The 16,153-nt window shown below is 51.7% G+C and overlaps 1 protein-coding gene across 3 annotated transcripts in view; it reads right to left on the bottom strand.

Moving 5' to 3' along the window:
• EDRF1 (erythroid differentiation regulatory factor 1) overlaps window positions 1–16,153 on the bottom strand; it is a 182,963-nt gene that overhangs the window by 56,980 nt on the left and 109,830 nt on the right. For all 3 annotated transcript variants that reach the window (XM_075348435.1, XM_075348437.1, XM_075348436.1), the window contains one exon: window positions 7,523–7,749. In XM_075348435.1, the coding sequence (XP_075204550.1) occupies window positions 7,523–7,749 (227 nt within the window). The remainder of the gene's footprint in view (window positions 1–7,522; window positions 7,750–16,153) is intronic.

The raw sequence follows: 16,153 nt of genomic DNA, 5'->3' as shown, positions 1-16,153 counted from the left end.
CTCCCCCCAGGACTACTCCACCTATTATCCTCCTCTCCCCCCAGGACTACTCCTCCTATTATACTCCTCCTATTATAGACCTCCTATTATACTCCTCTCCCCCCAGGACTACTTCTATTATCCTCCTCTCACCCCAGGACTACTCCTCCTATTATCCTCCTCTCCCCCCAGGACTACTCCACCTATTATCCTCCTCTCCCCCCAGGACTACTCCTCCTATTATCCTCCTCTCCCCCCAGGACTACTCCTCCTATTAGACTCCTCACCCCCAGGACTACTCCTCCTATTAGACTCCTCTCCCCCCAAGACTACTACTCCTATTATCCTCCTCACCTCCAGGACTACTCCTCCTATTATCCTCCTCTCCCCCCAGGACTACTCCTTTTATTATATTCCTCTCCCCCAGGACTACGCCTCCTATTATACTCGTCTCCCCCAGGACGACTACTCTTATTATACTCCTCTCCCCCAGGACTACTTCTCCTATTATACTCCTCACCTCCAGGACTACTCCTCCTATTAGACGCCTCTCCCCCCAGGACTACTCCTCCTATTATACTCCTCACCTCCAGGACTACTCCTCCTATTATACTCCTCTCCCCCCAGGACTACTCCTCCTATTATACTCCTCACCTCCAGGACTGCTCCCCCTATTATACTCCTCTCCCGCCAGGACTGCTCCCCCTATTATACTCCTCTCCCCCCAGGACTACTCCTCCAACACACACACACACACACACACACACACACACACACACACACACACACACACACACACACACACACACACACACACACACACACACACACACACACACACACACACACACACACACACACAAAACATACCTCCCCCCAAAACACACACACACCCACAAAAACCGTGCAACACATACAGCACCACACACACACACACACACACACAACGCTGCAGACACACAGCGCTCTACAAACAACGCAACACACAAACACCGCTCTCACACACCCCCACCCAGACAACACCCAGAACATTTACAGCGCACTACACAAATACTTGGCAACTACAAACAACATCTATCTATAAAACAAAGAAGGGAATTTTGTTACTTACCGTAAATTCCTTTTCTTCTAGCTCCTATTGGGAGACCCAGACGATTGGGTGTATAGCACTGCCTCCGGAGGCCACACAAAGCAATTACACTAAAAAGTGTAAGGCCCCTCCCCTTCTGGCTATACACCCCCAGTGGGATCACTGGCTCACCAGTTTTAGTGCAAAAGCAAGAAGGAGGAAAGCCAATAACTGGTTTTAACAAATTCACTCCGAAGTAACGTCGGAGAACTGAAAACCGTTCAACATGAACAACATGTGTACCCGAAAAACAACCAAAAATCCCGAAGGACAATAGGGCGGGTGCTGGGTCTCCCAATAGGAGCTAGAAGAAAAGGAATTTACGGTAAGTAACAAAATTCCCTTCTTCTTCGGCGCTCCATTGGGAGACCCAGACGATTGGGACGTCCAAAAGCTGTCCCTGGGTGGGTAAAGAATACCTCATGTTAGAGCTGCAAGACAGCCCTCCCCTATAGGGAGGCAACTGCCGCCTGCAGGACTCTTCTACCTAGGCTGGCGTCCGCCGAAGCATAGGTATGCACCTGATAATGTTTGGTGAAAGTGTGCCGACTCGACCAGGTAGCTGCCTGGCACACCTGTTGAGCCGTAGCCTGGTGTCGCAATGCCCAGGACGCACCCACGGCTCTGGTAGAATGGGCCTTCAGCCCTGATGGAACCGGAAGCCCAGCAGAACGGTAGGCTTCAAGAATTGGTTCTTTGATCCATCGAGCCAGGGTGGCCTTAGAAGCCTGCGACCCTTTGCGCTTACCAGCGACAAGGACAAAGAGTGCATCCGAACGGCGCAAGGGCGCCGTGCGGGAAATGTAGATTCTGAGTGCTCTCACCAGATCTAACAAATGTAAATCCTTCTCATACCGATGAACTGCATGAGGGCAAAACGAAGGCAAAGAGATATCCTGATTAAGATGAAAAGAGGATACCACCTTCGGGAGAAACTCCTGAATGGGACGCAGCACTACCTTGTCCTGGTGGAAGACCAGGAAAGGAGCCTTGGATGACAGCGCTGCTAGCTCAGACACTCTCCGAAGAGATGTGATCGCTACCAGAAAAGCCACTTTCTGTGATAGTCTAGAAAGTGAAACCTCCCTCAGAGGCTCGAAGGGCGGCTTCTGGAGGGCAACTAGTACCCTGTTCAGATCCCATGGATCTAACGGCCGCACGATATGGCAAACCCCCTGTAGGAACGTACGCACCTTAGTAAGTCGTGCCAGACGCTTCTGAAAAAAGACGGATAGCGCCGAGACCTGTCCCTTAAGGGAGCCGAGCGACAAACCTTTTTCTAACCCAGATTGCAGGAAAGAAAGAAAGGTAGGCAATGCAAATGGCCAGGGAGACACTCCCTGAGCAGAGCACCAGGATAAGAATATCCTCCACGTTCTGTGGTAGATTTTAGCGGACGTGGGCTTCCTAGCCTGTCTCATGGTGGCAACGACCCTTTGGGATAATCCTGAAGACGCTAGGATCCAGGACTCAATGGCCACACAGTCAGGTTCAGGGCCGCAGAATTCCGATGGAAAAACGGCCCTTGGGACAGTAAGTCTGGTCGGTCTGGTAGTGCCCACGGTTGTCCGACCGTGAGATGCCACAGATCCGGATACCACGCCCTCCTTGGCCAGTCTGGGGCGACGAGTATGACGCGGCTGCAGTCGGATCTGATCTTGCGTAGCACTCTGGGCAAGAGTGCCAGAGGTGGAAACACATAAGGGAGCCGGAACTGCGACCAATCTTGCACTAAGGCGTCTGCCGCCAGCGCTCTGTGATCGCGAGACCGTGCCATGAAGGTTGGGACCTTGTTGTTGTGCCGGGACGCCATTAGGTCGACGTCCGGCCTTCCCCAACGGCGACAGATTTCCTGAAACACGTCCGGGTGAAGGGACCATTCCCCTGCGTCCATGCCCTGGCGACTGAGGAAGTCTGCTTCCCAGTTTTCTACGCCGGGGATGTGAACTGCGGATATGGTGGAGGCCGTGGCTTCCACCCACGTCAGAATCCGCCGGACTTCCTGGAAGGCTTGCCGACTGCGTGTCCCCCCTTGGTGGTTGATGTATGCCACCGCTGTGGAGTTGTCCGATTGAATTCGGATCTGCCTTCCTTCCAGCCACTGCTGGAAGGCTAGTAGGGCAAGATACACTGCTCTGATTTCCAGAACATTGATCTGAAGGGTGGACTCCTGCTGAGTCCACGTACCCTGAGCTCTGTGGTGGAGAAAAACTGCTCCCCACCCTGACAGGCTCGCGTCTGTCGTGACCACCGCCCAGGACGGTGGTAGGAAGGATCTTCCCTGTGATAATGAGGTGGGAAGAAGCCACCACTGCAGAGAGTCCTTGGCCGTCTGGGAAAGGGAGACTTTCCTGTCCAGGGATGTTGACTTCCCGTCCCATTGGCGGAGAATGTCCCATTGAAGTGGGCGCAGATGAAACTGCGCAAATGGAACCGCCTCCATTGCCGCCACCATCTTCCCTAGGAAGTGCATGAGGCGTCTTAAGGAGTGCGACTGACTTTGAAGGAGAGCCTGCACCCCAGTCTGTAGTGACCGCTGCTTGACCAGTGGAAGCTTCACTATCGCTGAGAGAGTATGAAACTCCATGCCAAGATACGTTAGTGATTGGGTCGGTGACAGATTTGACTTTGAGAAGTTGATGATCCACCCGAACGTCTGGAGAGTCTCCAGCGCAACCTTCAGGCTGAGTTGGCATGCCTCTTGAGAGGGTGCTTTGACAAGTAGATCGTCCAAGTAAGGGATCACCGAGTGTCCCTGAGAGTGCAAGACTGCCACCACTGCCGCCATGACCTTGGTGAAAACTCGTGGAGCTGTCGCCAGACCGAATGGCAGAGCTACGAACTGAAGATGGTCGTCTCCTATCACAAAACGTAGAAAACGTTGGTGCTCCGTAGCAATTGGCACGTGAAGATAGGCATCTTTGATGTCTATTGAGGCAAGGAAGTCTCCTCGAGACATTGAGGCAATGACGGATCGGAGGGATTCCATCCGAAACCGCCTGGCGTTCACATGCTTGTTGAGCAGTTTTAGGTCCAGAACAGGACGGAAGGAGCCGTCCTTTTTTGGAACCACAAAGAGATTGGAGTAAAATCCTCGCCCTCGTTCCTGAGGGGGGACAGGGATCACGACTCCTTCTGCTCTTAGAGAGTCCACCGCCTGCAGCAGGGCATCTGCTCGGTCGGGGTGTGGGGAGGTTCTGAAGAACCGAAGTGGAGGGCGAGAACTGAACTCGATTCGGTACCCGCGAGACAAAATGTCTGTTACCCACCGGTCTTTGACCTGTGACAGCCAAATGTCGCAAAAGCGGGAGAGCCTGCCACCGACCGAGGATGCGGAGGGAGGAGGCCGAAAGTCATGAGGTAGCCGCTTTGGAAGCGGTTCCTGCATTTGCTTTCCTGGGGCGTGAGTGAGCCCGCCAGGAATCTGAGTTCCCTTGTTCCTTCTGAGTCCTTTTGGCCGAGGAGAATTGGGCCTTGCCCGAGCCTCGAAAGGACCGAAACCTCGACTGCCACTTTTTCTGTTGAGGTTTACTTGCTCTGGGCTGTGGTAAGGAAGAGTCCTTACCCTTGGACTGTTTGATGATTTCAGCCAATGGCTCACCAAACAGTCTGTCTCTAGATAATGGCAAGCTGGTTAAGCATTTTTTGGAACCAGCATCTGCTTTCCAATCCTTTAACCACAAGGCTCTGCGCAAAACCACAGAATTTGCGGACGCCATAGAGGTACGGCTCGTAGATTCTAGGACCGCATTGATAGCATAGGTCGCAAACGCAGACATTTGCGAAGTTAGGGACGCCACTTGCGGTACTGCTGGATGTATGATAGCATCCACCTGTGCTAAACCAGCTGAAATAGCTTGGAGTGCCCACACGGCCGCGAATGCTGGAGCAAACGACGCGCCGATAGCTTCATAGACAGATTTCAACCAAAGGTCCATCTGTCTGTCGTTGGCATCTTTAAGTGAAGCGCCATCCTCTACTGCGACTATGGATCTAGCCGCAAGCTTGGAAATTGGGGGATCCACCTTTGGACACTGGGTCCAGCGTTTGGCCACTTCAGGGGGAAAAGGATAACGGGTATCCTTAGAACGTTTAGAGAAACGCTTGTCTGGATGAGCGTCGTGTTTTTGGATTGATTCTCTGAAGTCAGAGTGGTCCAAAAAAGCACTTAGTTTACGCTTGGGATACAGGAAATGGAACTTCTCCTGCTGTGCAGCTGCCTCCTCTGCTGAAGGGGCTGGGGGAGAAATATCCAACAGTCTGTTAATTGACGATATAAGGTCATTAACCATGGCGTCACCATCAGGGGCATCCAGATTGAGAGGGGCCTCAGGATCAGAATCCTGAGCACCGTCCTCAGTCTCATCACAGAGAGACTCTTGTCGCTGAGACCCTGAGCAGTGTGATGACGTCGAGGGTCTTTCCCAGCGAGCTCGCTTAGGCTGCCTGGGACTGTCATCTGAGTCAGAGACTTCAGCCTGTGAAGCTTGAGACCCCCTTGAAGTACGGATTAGTTCCAACTGAGGGGGACCAGGGAGCATAGACACAGCAGTGTCCATGGTCTGAGTAACTGGCCTGGACTGCAAGGCCTCAAGGATTTTTGTCATAGTCACAGACATTTTATCAGCAAAAACTGCAAAATCTGTCCCCGTCACCGGGGCAGGGTTCACAGGCGGCTCTGCCTGGGCTACCACCACAATAGGCTCTGGCTGGCGAAGTGCCACTGGGACTGAACATTGCACACAATGTGAGTCATTGGAGCCTGCCGGTAGATCAGCCCCACATGCAGTACAAACAGTGTACACAGCCTGTGCCTTGGCACCCTTGCGTTTTGCGGATGACATGTTGCTGTCTCCTCAGAGCAGTACAGGGTGTCTAGCCAAGAAGCGACCTTACAGTGCAACTATATAAATATATATATATATATGGTACTAAGAAAAAAGTACACGAATATATCACTGAGGCACTAGTGGGGCTAGCACTAAAATGCTGCTTACCGCCCGCTTAAGAGCGGGTGTGTGGTCGCCGAAATCCCTTTAGTCTGGGTCTCCCAGAGCCTGCTGCCTTTCCCCAGCCAGACTGCATGTGTAATGGCTGCCGGCGTCCTTGTGGAGAGGGGGGGCGGGCCCTGGGCGTATACAGACGAAGAGCGGGAAGCCTGCTTCCCCCTGTGCCTAGTGAGAGGGCTGGAGCATGTAAATAAAGCTCCAGCCCTCGGCGCTGCCAATTGAGCAGCGTCTCTCCCCTACCCTGATTGACAGGGTGGGGGCGGGAACGAAGCGGCGCTAGGCCGCAGAAGCCGGGTACTAAAGTATGGAAGCGCCGCCGCCGTAAAAGCGCGGTCGGCGCAAGGTCCCCGGCGCACCACAAGTCGCAGCTGCGCCGCCGCTCCAGGAGCGGTCGGCGCAGTAGTTCCCAACATGTAACGTCACTCAGCAAAGCTGCAGTGACCTAACCCCAGCGCACAGCGCTACTGTCCCCGGCGCACTATAACGCTCAGCAAGCCTTGAGAGTGTCCGTGCCTGCCGGGGACACCGAGTACCTGAATGATGCAGGGCCTTGTCCCTGACTGTACTCATGCTCCGAATCCAGCAGGTTCTCTGGGTCTGTGGATGGAGCCCGGCCTCAGGGCTTGGGGGCCGGCAAGATCCCACTTCCACAGAGCCCTCCAGGGGATGTGGAAGGAAAACAGCATGTGGGCTCCAGCCTCTGTACCAGCAATAGGTACCTCAACCTTACAAGCACCACCGCGGGTGAGAAGGGAGCATGCTGGGGGCCCTATATGGGCCCTCTTTTCTTCCATCCGATATAGTCAGCAGCTACTGCTGACTACAAACAGTGGAGCTATGCGTGGATGTCTGACCTCCTTCGCACAAAGCAGAAAAACTGGTGAGCCAGTGATCCCACTGGGGGTGTATAGCCAGAAGGGGAGGGGCCTTACACTTTTTAGTGTAATTGCTTTGTGTGGCCTCCGGAGGCAGTGCTATACACCCAATCGTCTGGGTCTCCCAATGGAGCGCCGAAGAAAATAATATTAACTACACAATAAATTCCAGAATACCCGATGCGTTAGAATCGGGCCACCTTCTAGTGTGTGTATATATAATTGTATTTGTATATATATATATATATATATATATATATATATATATATATATATATATATATATATATATATATATATATATATATATATATATATATATATATATATATATATATATATACACATATATATACACATATACATATATATACACATATATATATACATATATATATATACACACACACACACACACACACACACACACACACACACACTAATGTTTGATATAGCTGTATTATAGTCTAACTCAAGATCACGGCTCAATCTATTACGTATTGCGTGTGTGTGTGTCATGTGCTGCTCACCTTATTATAATACAGTGCCTCCTCTAGAGAGTATTCGCCTCTTCTTTCGTCGTCTCCGCTACCGCAGTGGGCTTGGGCACATATCCTCATCAGTCGCCCCATGTTACACATTAGGAGCGCAGTGTTGGTGGTGTCCATAATAGACTCGAAGTTAGCAATCCCTCTTTCAAAACTGGAAAAACTTTTCTTCCATAAATCTTGCTCAGCAATGGAGACGCCTCTGTTTGCTGCAAGACAAAAAGAGGAAAATGAATGTTTAAACGCCAAAGGAATAGAAATGTAACTCTTCCCAAGACAAGTGAAGCAATGCCTTTACATGGCCAGTCTGTTCCTACATATCTCATCAAGTGAATTGATATGCAACAGAGTCTGAAGAGCTATCTGTAGATCTGAAGCCTCCGTCACTCCAGCTCTATTCCCCACTCAGCGCCGCCTCTTCTTGCTTGACTCACACCCCCCTATGCTGTGTGATTTCAGAAAAAGGAGCTGTCAGTCAAGCAGGAGGCGGCAGCACTGCGTGGGGAATAGAGCAGTAGAGCTGGAGTGACGGAGGCTGTAGATTTACAGATAGCTCTTCAGACTCATTTGCATATCATTTGTTACATTGATTTCTCTGTAACTTCGGGATGGACTGGCCGTGTAAAAGGTTTTACTGGACTTGTCATTGAAAGAGCTACATATAAAAATAGTTTGGCGTGAGAAATCCTTTTGACAGATTCCCTTTAAAGGGGTGGTCTCAAATTCCAATCCTCAGGATAGGAAAAATTCTTTACTTCCCGGGAGGCGAGGGGAAAAGGCGTGGCTGTGAACTGAGGTTAGGTACTGCGCATCTGCCCCACTCAAATGAATAGGAGAGGATTAACAGTACCCCACTGTGGCCGCTATGCAGTTAACGGACCTGTGCTTTTCTGCTCCGTAACTAAACCCATCAGTTTGTCGGCAGCAGTGACAGGCTGTGGTACCGTGAGTTCTAAAAATATCCATCAATAGTAAAAAGTACCGACCCAGTTAAGGGAACGGGTTAGGATGATTTTACTACTGACACCAGTGGAACAGCTTTACAGGTCCTGGTAAAATAATAAAATGATATCTGCTTTGTAGTAATCAGATGTGCCAGCGCCAAGAAGTTTAAAGGGAACCTGTCAGGTCCAATATGCACCTAGAACCACGAGCAGTTGCACCTGTATACACTAGCATAGATAAAGAGAGCTTTAGAAAAAGAGAATTTTGTTACTTACCGTAAATTCTTTTTCTTATAGTTCCCTATTGGGAGACCCAGACCATGGGTGTATAGCTTCTGCCTCCGGAGGACACACAAAGTACTACACTCAAAAGTGTAGCTCCTCCCTCTGAGCCTATACACCCCCTGGAGAACCAGATCTAGCCAGTTTAGTGCAAAAGCTGAAGGAGAATAGCCACCCACAAGTAAAAACAGAGCAAAAACCGGAACAACCGGAGACTCTGTCAACAACAACAGCCGGTGATAACACGCGGAACAAGAAATTGCCAACAGGCAACAGGGAGGGAGCTGGGTCTCCCAATACGGAACTATAAGAAAAAGAATTTACGGTAAGTAAACAAAATTCGCTTTTTCTTTATCGTTCCTATGGGAGACCCAGACCATGGGACATCTCAAAGCAGTCCATGGGTGGGAATAAACAGAAAAACTGAGAAGTAGGCGTAGCCTAACTTCACAAGTGGGCGACAGCCGCCTGAAGGATGCGTCTGCCCAAGCTCGCATCTGCCGAAGCATGAGCATGCACTTGGTAGTGCTTTGAAAAGGTATGCAGGCTAGTCCAAGTGGCAGCCTGACAGACTTACTGAGCCGTAGCCTGGTGCCTGAAAGTCCAAGAGGCACCGACAGCTCTGGTCGCGTGTGCCTTGATCCCCGGTGGGAGAGGCACCTGAGAACACTGGTAGGCATCCGAAATGGTTGACCTAATCCAACGGGCCAAGGTCGGCTTAGAAGCAGAGAGACCCTTGCGCCGACCTGTGGTTAGCACAAAAAGAGAGGTGCACCGCCTAAGAGCAGCGGTGCGAGACACATAGATCCGGAGTGCCCGCACCAGATCCAGAGTATGCAACGCTTTTTCAAAGCGATGAACAGGAGCCGGACAAAAGGAAGGTAGGGTAATGTCCTGGTTAAGGTGGAAAAGAGAAACCACCTTAGGGAGAAAGTCCGGAGTCGGACGGAGAACCACCTTGTCTTGATGAAAAACCAAAAAAGGTGACTCCGAAGAGAGCGCAACCAAATCAGAGACTCTCCTGAGAGAAGTTATGGCAACTAGAAAGGCCACCTTCTGTGAAAGACGAAACAAAGAAACCTCCCTAAGAGGCTCAAAGGGGGGTTTCTGCAAAACCGTGAGAACCAAATTGAGGTCCCAGGGACCCAAGGGCCGCCGGTAAGGCAGGATGATGTGAGACGCACCTTGCATGAATGTGCGGACCTGAGCCAGCCGGGCGATACGCCGCTGGAACGGAACTGACAAAGCTGAGACTTGTCCCTTGAGAGAGTTAAGGGATAGTCCTAGCTGCAGACCGGACTGTAGAAAAGACAGAAGGGTCGGCAAGGAAAAAGGCCAAGGAGAATGGCCGGAAGAGCGACACCAGGACAGGAAAATCTTCCAAGTCCTGTGATAGATCTTGGCAGAGGAAGACTTACGGGCCCGAGTCATAGTGGAGATGACTTCAGGGGGGATACCAGAAGCCGTCAAGATCCAGGACTCAAGAGCCACGCCGTCAATCTGAGAGCCGCAGAATTCTGGCGGAAAAACGGACCTTGTGAGAGAAGGTCTGGACGGTCCGGAAGATGCCACGGCACCTCTACGGACAGATGGAGCAGGTCTGGGTACCAAGCTCGCCTGGGCCAGTCTGGAGCAATGAGGATGACTCGACGGCCCTCCATTCTGATCTTGCACAGAACTCTGGGCAAGAGAGCTAGAGGGGGAAACACGTAGGACAGACGAAACTGGGACCAGTCTTGAACCAGAGCGTCCGCGGCGAATGCCTGAGGATCGTGGGAGCGAGCCACGTAAACCGGAACCTTGTTGTTGTGACGGGATGCCATTAGGTCCACGTCCGGAGTGCCCCACTTGCGGCAGATTGACTGAAACACTGCCGGATGCAGGGACCACTCGCCACTGTCCACGGTTTGACGGCTGAGATAATCTGCCTCCCAGTTTTCCACGCCTGGGATGTGGACTGCGGATATGGTGGACTTGGAGTCCTCCGTCCATTGAAGGATGCGCTGTACCTCCAACATTGCCAGGCGGCTGCGTGTCCCGCCTTGGTGATTGATGTAGGCAACCGCTGTCGCGTTGCCTGACTGGACTCGGATGTGCTTGCCCGCCAATAGGTGGTGAAAAGCTAGGAGAGCCAGAAGCACGGCTCTGGTTTCCAGCACATTGATCGAGAGGGCTGACTCGGACGGAGTCCAAGTGCCCTGTGCTCGGTGGTGGAGACATACCGCTCCCCAGCCGGATAGACTGGCATCCGTGGTGAGGATCACCCAGGACGGGGCCAGGAAGGAGCGTCCCTGAGACAGAGAGAGGGGCCGAAGCCACCACTGAAGAGAGCTCCTGGTCTGTGGCGACAGAGCCACTAGCCTGTGCAAGGAGGAAGGCCGCTTGTCCCAACAGCGGAGAATGTCCAGCTGCAGTGGACGCAGATGGAACTGGGCAAAGGGAACAGCCTCCATTGACGCCACCATCTGACCCAGCACCTGCATCAGGTGCCTGATGGAATAACGGCGGGGCCTCAGCAGAGAGCGCACCGCCAGTTGGAGGGACTGCTGTTTGATTAAGGGCAACTTCACAAGTGCCGGCAGAGTCTCGAACTGCATCCCTAGGTACGTGAGCCTCTGGGTCGGAGTCAGAGTGGATTTGGGCAGATTGACAAGCCACCCGAATTGGACTAGAGTGGCGAGAGTGAGCGAGACACTCCGCTGACAGTCTGCGCTGGATGAAGCCTTGACTAGAAGATCGTCCAGGTAAGGAATCACTGCCAACCCCTGGAGGTGCAGAACCGCAACCACTGCTGCCATGACCTTGTTGAATACCCGAGGGGCCGTGGCTAACCCGAAGGGAAGAACCACGAATTGGAAATGTTCCTCTCCGATTGCAAAACGTAGCCAACGCTGGTGTGAGACTGCAACTGGCACATGCAGATAGGCATCTCTGATGTTGATGGATGCCAGGAAATCCCCTTGGGTCATTGAGGCAATGACTGACCGCAGAGACTCCATGCGAAAATGCCGCACCTGAACATGCTTGTTGAGAAGCTTGAGATCCAGGATGGGCCAGAAGGAACCGTCCTTTTTGGGGACTAGGAAGAGGTTTGAGTAGAAACCTCTGAACCGTTCCCGGGCGGGAACCGGTACAATTACTCCGTTGGCCTGCAAGGATGCCACGGCCTGAGAGAAGGCGGCGGCCTTGGAGCAGGGGGGAGTTGACAGAAAAAATCTGTCTGGCGGGTTGGAAGAGAATTCTATCCTGTAGCCGTGGGAGATGATATCCCGCACCCACTTATCGGAGACGTGTTGAAACCACGCGTCGCCAAAGTGGGAGAGCCTGCCACTGACTAAAGACGTTGCTGGCGCGGACAGATAGTCAAGAGGAGGCTGCCTTAGTGGCAGCAGCTCCTGCGGTCTTCTGAGGACGCGCTTTTGTGCGCCAGTTGGATTTTTGGTCCTTGGCTGAGTTAGTGGACGAGGCCGAGGGCTTAGAGGACGACCAGTTGGAGGAACGAACGGAACGAAACCTCGACTGATTCCTAACCTGGACAGGTTTCCTGGTTTTGGTTTGTGGCATGGAAGTACTCTTCCCGCCAGTAGCTTCCTTAATAATTTCATCCAGCTGTTCACCAAACAGCCTGGACCCAGCAAAAGGGAGTCCAGCAAGGTACTTCTTTGAAGAAGCATCTGCCTTCCACTCTCGAAGGCACAAGATGCTGCGGATAGCGAGGGAATTAGCCGAAGCCACCGCAGTGCGGTGAGAAGCCTCCAGCATGGCAGACATGGCATAGGATGAAAAAGCTGAAGCTTGGGAAGTTAAGGTAACCATTTCGGGCATAGATTCCCTGTCGAGGGAATGCATCTCCTCTAGAGAAGCAGAGATGGCTTTGAGAGCTCACACTGCTGCAAAAGTTGGGGAGTACGAGGCCCCCTGCCGCCTCATATACAGATTTGGCCAGAAGGTCAACCTGGCAGTCAGTGGAATCCTTAAGAGAGGTGCCATCAGCCACTGATAAAACGGTCCGGGCTGAGAGTCTAGACACCGGGGGGTCTACCTTTGGTGAATGAGCCCACTCCTTGACCACCTCAGGTGGAAAGGGAAAACTGTCATCAGAACCACGCTTTGGGAAGCGTTTTTCAGGACAGGCCCTAGGCTTGGTCACAGCGGCCTGAAAACTGGAGTGGTTAAAGAACACACTCTTTGTCCTCTTAGGCGAGGTAAACTGGTGCTTTTCTGCCAGAGAGGGTTGCTCCTCTGATACTGGCGGATTGAGATCCAGTACAGAATTAATGGACGCAATCAAATCACTAACATCTGAGTCACTTTCGGACAGATCAATGGGAAACATGGAGTTAGTCTCCGAGCCCCCTGTAAAGGCATCCTCCTCGTCCTGCGAGTTAGCTTCTGAAAAAGAGCCGCGGGACGAGGAAGGAGAGGGAGCCCTGCGTCTCCTCTTAGGAGGACGGGGTCTGGGACCAGATGATGAATCCTCTGAGCTCCGGTCCTGAGAGACCCCTAGCAGCAGAGGCACCCTGTGAAGGGGGCTGATGCATGTTCAGCAAAGTCCTGGACAGCTGTCCCATGGAGTCGGCAAAAGACTGGGAGATAGACCTAGAAAAGGATTCTACTCAGGCCGGGGGTTCAGCCACAGGAGCCGGAGCAGCCGGAGAGACCACTGGGGGTGCGATTCCAGGCTGAGGCATCGTCAGGTTAGAGCAGGCATCACAATGTGGATAGGTGCTCGGTTCAGGCAGTAGGAGCTTACATGCAGTGCATACTGAATACAGCTTTGGAGCCTTGCTCCTCGTGTGAGACATGCTGCTGGAGTGGGGGCTCTGCCAGAATGACCCCCAGAGAGTATATACAAAGGTCCACAACCAGAGGTTGTGGCTTACCAGACCGCTGGAGCGGTGTTGTGTGCCCTCCAGATCCCGAAGCCCGGACCCCCAAGCACCTCAGCAGGGATGCTTCAGACCAGTGCTGATCGCAGGGAAAAACGCTGAGAAAATGGCCGCCGGAGCGAAGAGAGGGGGCGGGACCAACTCTGAGAGCGGGATCTGGAGGGCCAAAGAGACTTACAGGGGAGGAGACATGTACCCAGTGAGGAGTGTCCCTCCCCTGTGCAGAACGGCCGCTGGGCGGAGCCGCGCTGTTCCTCTGCATGAATTGAAACAGCAGAAAAAAAGTCTTTAAATTTGCCTTATATTACATCATATCCCATGGCCCAAGAACCACCAACACCGAAAGTTGCACATAGAAAAACTTTAATTGGTTGGGTCAAGCATATAAATGTTACATGGGATATGAAAAATTGTAACAAGTAGAAAGGTTAAATGACACATAAGAGCGAATAGAGAACCCCATGTGGGGCTGCATGGATCAACTTAGGTGCACACAAAAGGGTGTACTCCCAGCAGGGCCAGTGTGAGTGCCTTTTACAAAAAACATATGTTCACCTAATCAAGAACTCTAAGCACATTCCAGATAAATGCACAGGAATATATTCCCAGCAGAGCCAGTGTAAGGCTATGTGCGCACGTTGCGTACTAGCCCTGCAGATATTTCTGCAGCGATCTGAAGAGCACATGTGCGCTTTAGATCGCTGCAGAAATGTCCGTAGTGAGCGCCGATTCCATGCGCTCTGCCTGCAGCTCCTGCCATAGACAGAGCAGGAGCTGCCGGCAAAGCGCAGGAAAAAAGTGACATGTCACTTCTTTTTGCGCAGCGCTTCGGCAGTAGCCGAAGCGCTGCGCTCTTAGACGCCACGTGCGCACGGCCCCTGCACAATCTCCATAGACTGTGCAGGGGACGCAGGACGCATGCAGTTACGCTGCGCTACAAAGCGCAGCGTAACTGCATGTTTTTACGCAACGTGCGCACATAGCCTAAGTGCCTATACAAAGGTAGATTCACAGTAAGTGACAGAATAACACTTAAGTAAATGACAATAGGCATGTTACCCACACATATCGTCCGGTGAACAGGAGTATGTTCCCAGCAAGGCCAGTGTAAATGCCATTGCAATAAACAAGTTCACAGTTAGTGACAGTGTAACACTTTAGTACATGAGCATAGGCACATTACCCAGACATCTAGTCCAATGGACAGGGGTACATTCCCAGCAGGGCCAGTGTAAGTGCATGCAGTCACACAAGGGGAAAAAAGTCCCAATACGTATTTCGTGGTGACTTCCTCAGGGGTCCCCTGAGGAAGTCACCACGAAATACGTATTGGGACTTTTTTCCCCTTGTGTGACTGCATGCACTTACACTGGCCCTGCTGGGAATGTACCCCTGTCCATTGGACTAGATGTCTGGGTAATGTGCCTATGCTCATGTACTAAAGTGTTACACTGTCACTAACTGTGAACTTGTTTATTGCAATGGCATTTACACTGGCCTTGCTGGGAACATACTCCTGTTCACCGGACGATATGTGTGGGTAACATGCCTATTGTCATTTACTTAAGTGTTATTCTGTCACTTACTGTGAATCTACCTTTGTATAGGCACTTACACTGGCTCTGCTGGGAATATATTCCTGTGCATTTATCTGGAATGTGCTTAGAGTTCTTGATTAGGTGAACATATGTTTTTTGTAAAAGGCACTCACACTGGCCCTGCTGGGAGTACACCCTTTTGTGTGCACCTAAGTTGATCCATGCAGCCCCACATGGGGTTCTTTATTCGCTCTTATGTGTCATTTAACCTTTCTACGTGTTACAATTTTTTATATCCCATGTAACATTTATATGCTTGACCCAACCAATTAAAGTTTTTCTATGTGCAACTTTCGGTGTTGGTGGTTCTTGGGCCATGGGATATGATGTAATATAAGGCAAATTTAAAGACTTTTTTTCTGCTGTTTCAATATGTTCCTGAAGTTGTTGCCTTTTACCTTGTATAAGTCTGTTTCAACTGTCCTGGTTGTTGCTAATCCTCTGCATGAATGACATGCGAGGGCAGTGAAACCGAAAGTAGGCCTCCGGCGAAGCCGGGGCCTAAATTTGAGCGGTGCGGCCAGCACGCAGGCAACATCGGCGCGGTTCTCAGGCGACAGCCAGAGAACCCGCCGGAAATGTCATAAAACTCACTCAGCACACTCTCCCACAACAATAAAGTACAGGGACCCCCAATATATAAACGTCTCAGGTACTTAGCTTGCTGAGACGCAGGGTTCCAAGTCCCTGGGGATGAGTGCTCCGGTCCAGCAGGATCCTGAAGGGCTGCGGATGGAGACCGGTCTCCTGCCAAGCATGGAGAACCGTGCTGGCTCCCACTTCAAGCCAGAGCCCAGGAATCAACCTTAACAGCACCGCCGACACAGTGGGGTGAGAAGGGACATGCCGGACGTCCAGGCTTGGACCCGCTTTTCTTCAAACTCTTTCCAAAAATTAAAA

The sequence above is a fragment of the Anomaloglossus baeobatrachus genome, chromosome 5 (assembly GCF_048569485.1).
Source record: "Anomaloglossus baeobatrachus isolate aAnoBae1 chromosome 5, aAnoBae1.hap1, whole genome shotgun sequence".
Taxonomy (NCBI): Eukaryota; Metazoa; Chordata; class Amphibia; order Anura; family Aromobatidae; genus Anomaloglossus; species Anomaloglossus baeobatrachus.
This window is presented reverse-complemented; position numbering and strand designations above follow the sequence as displayed.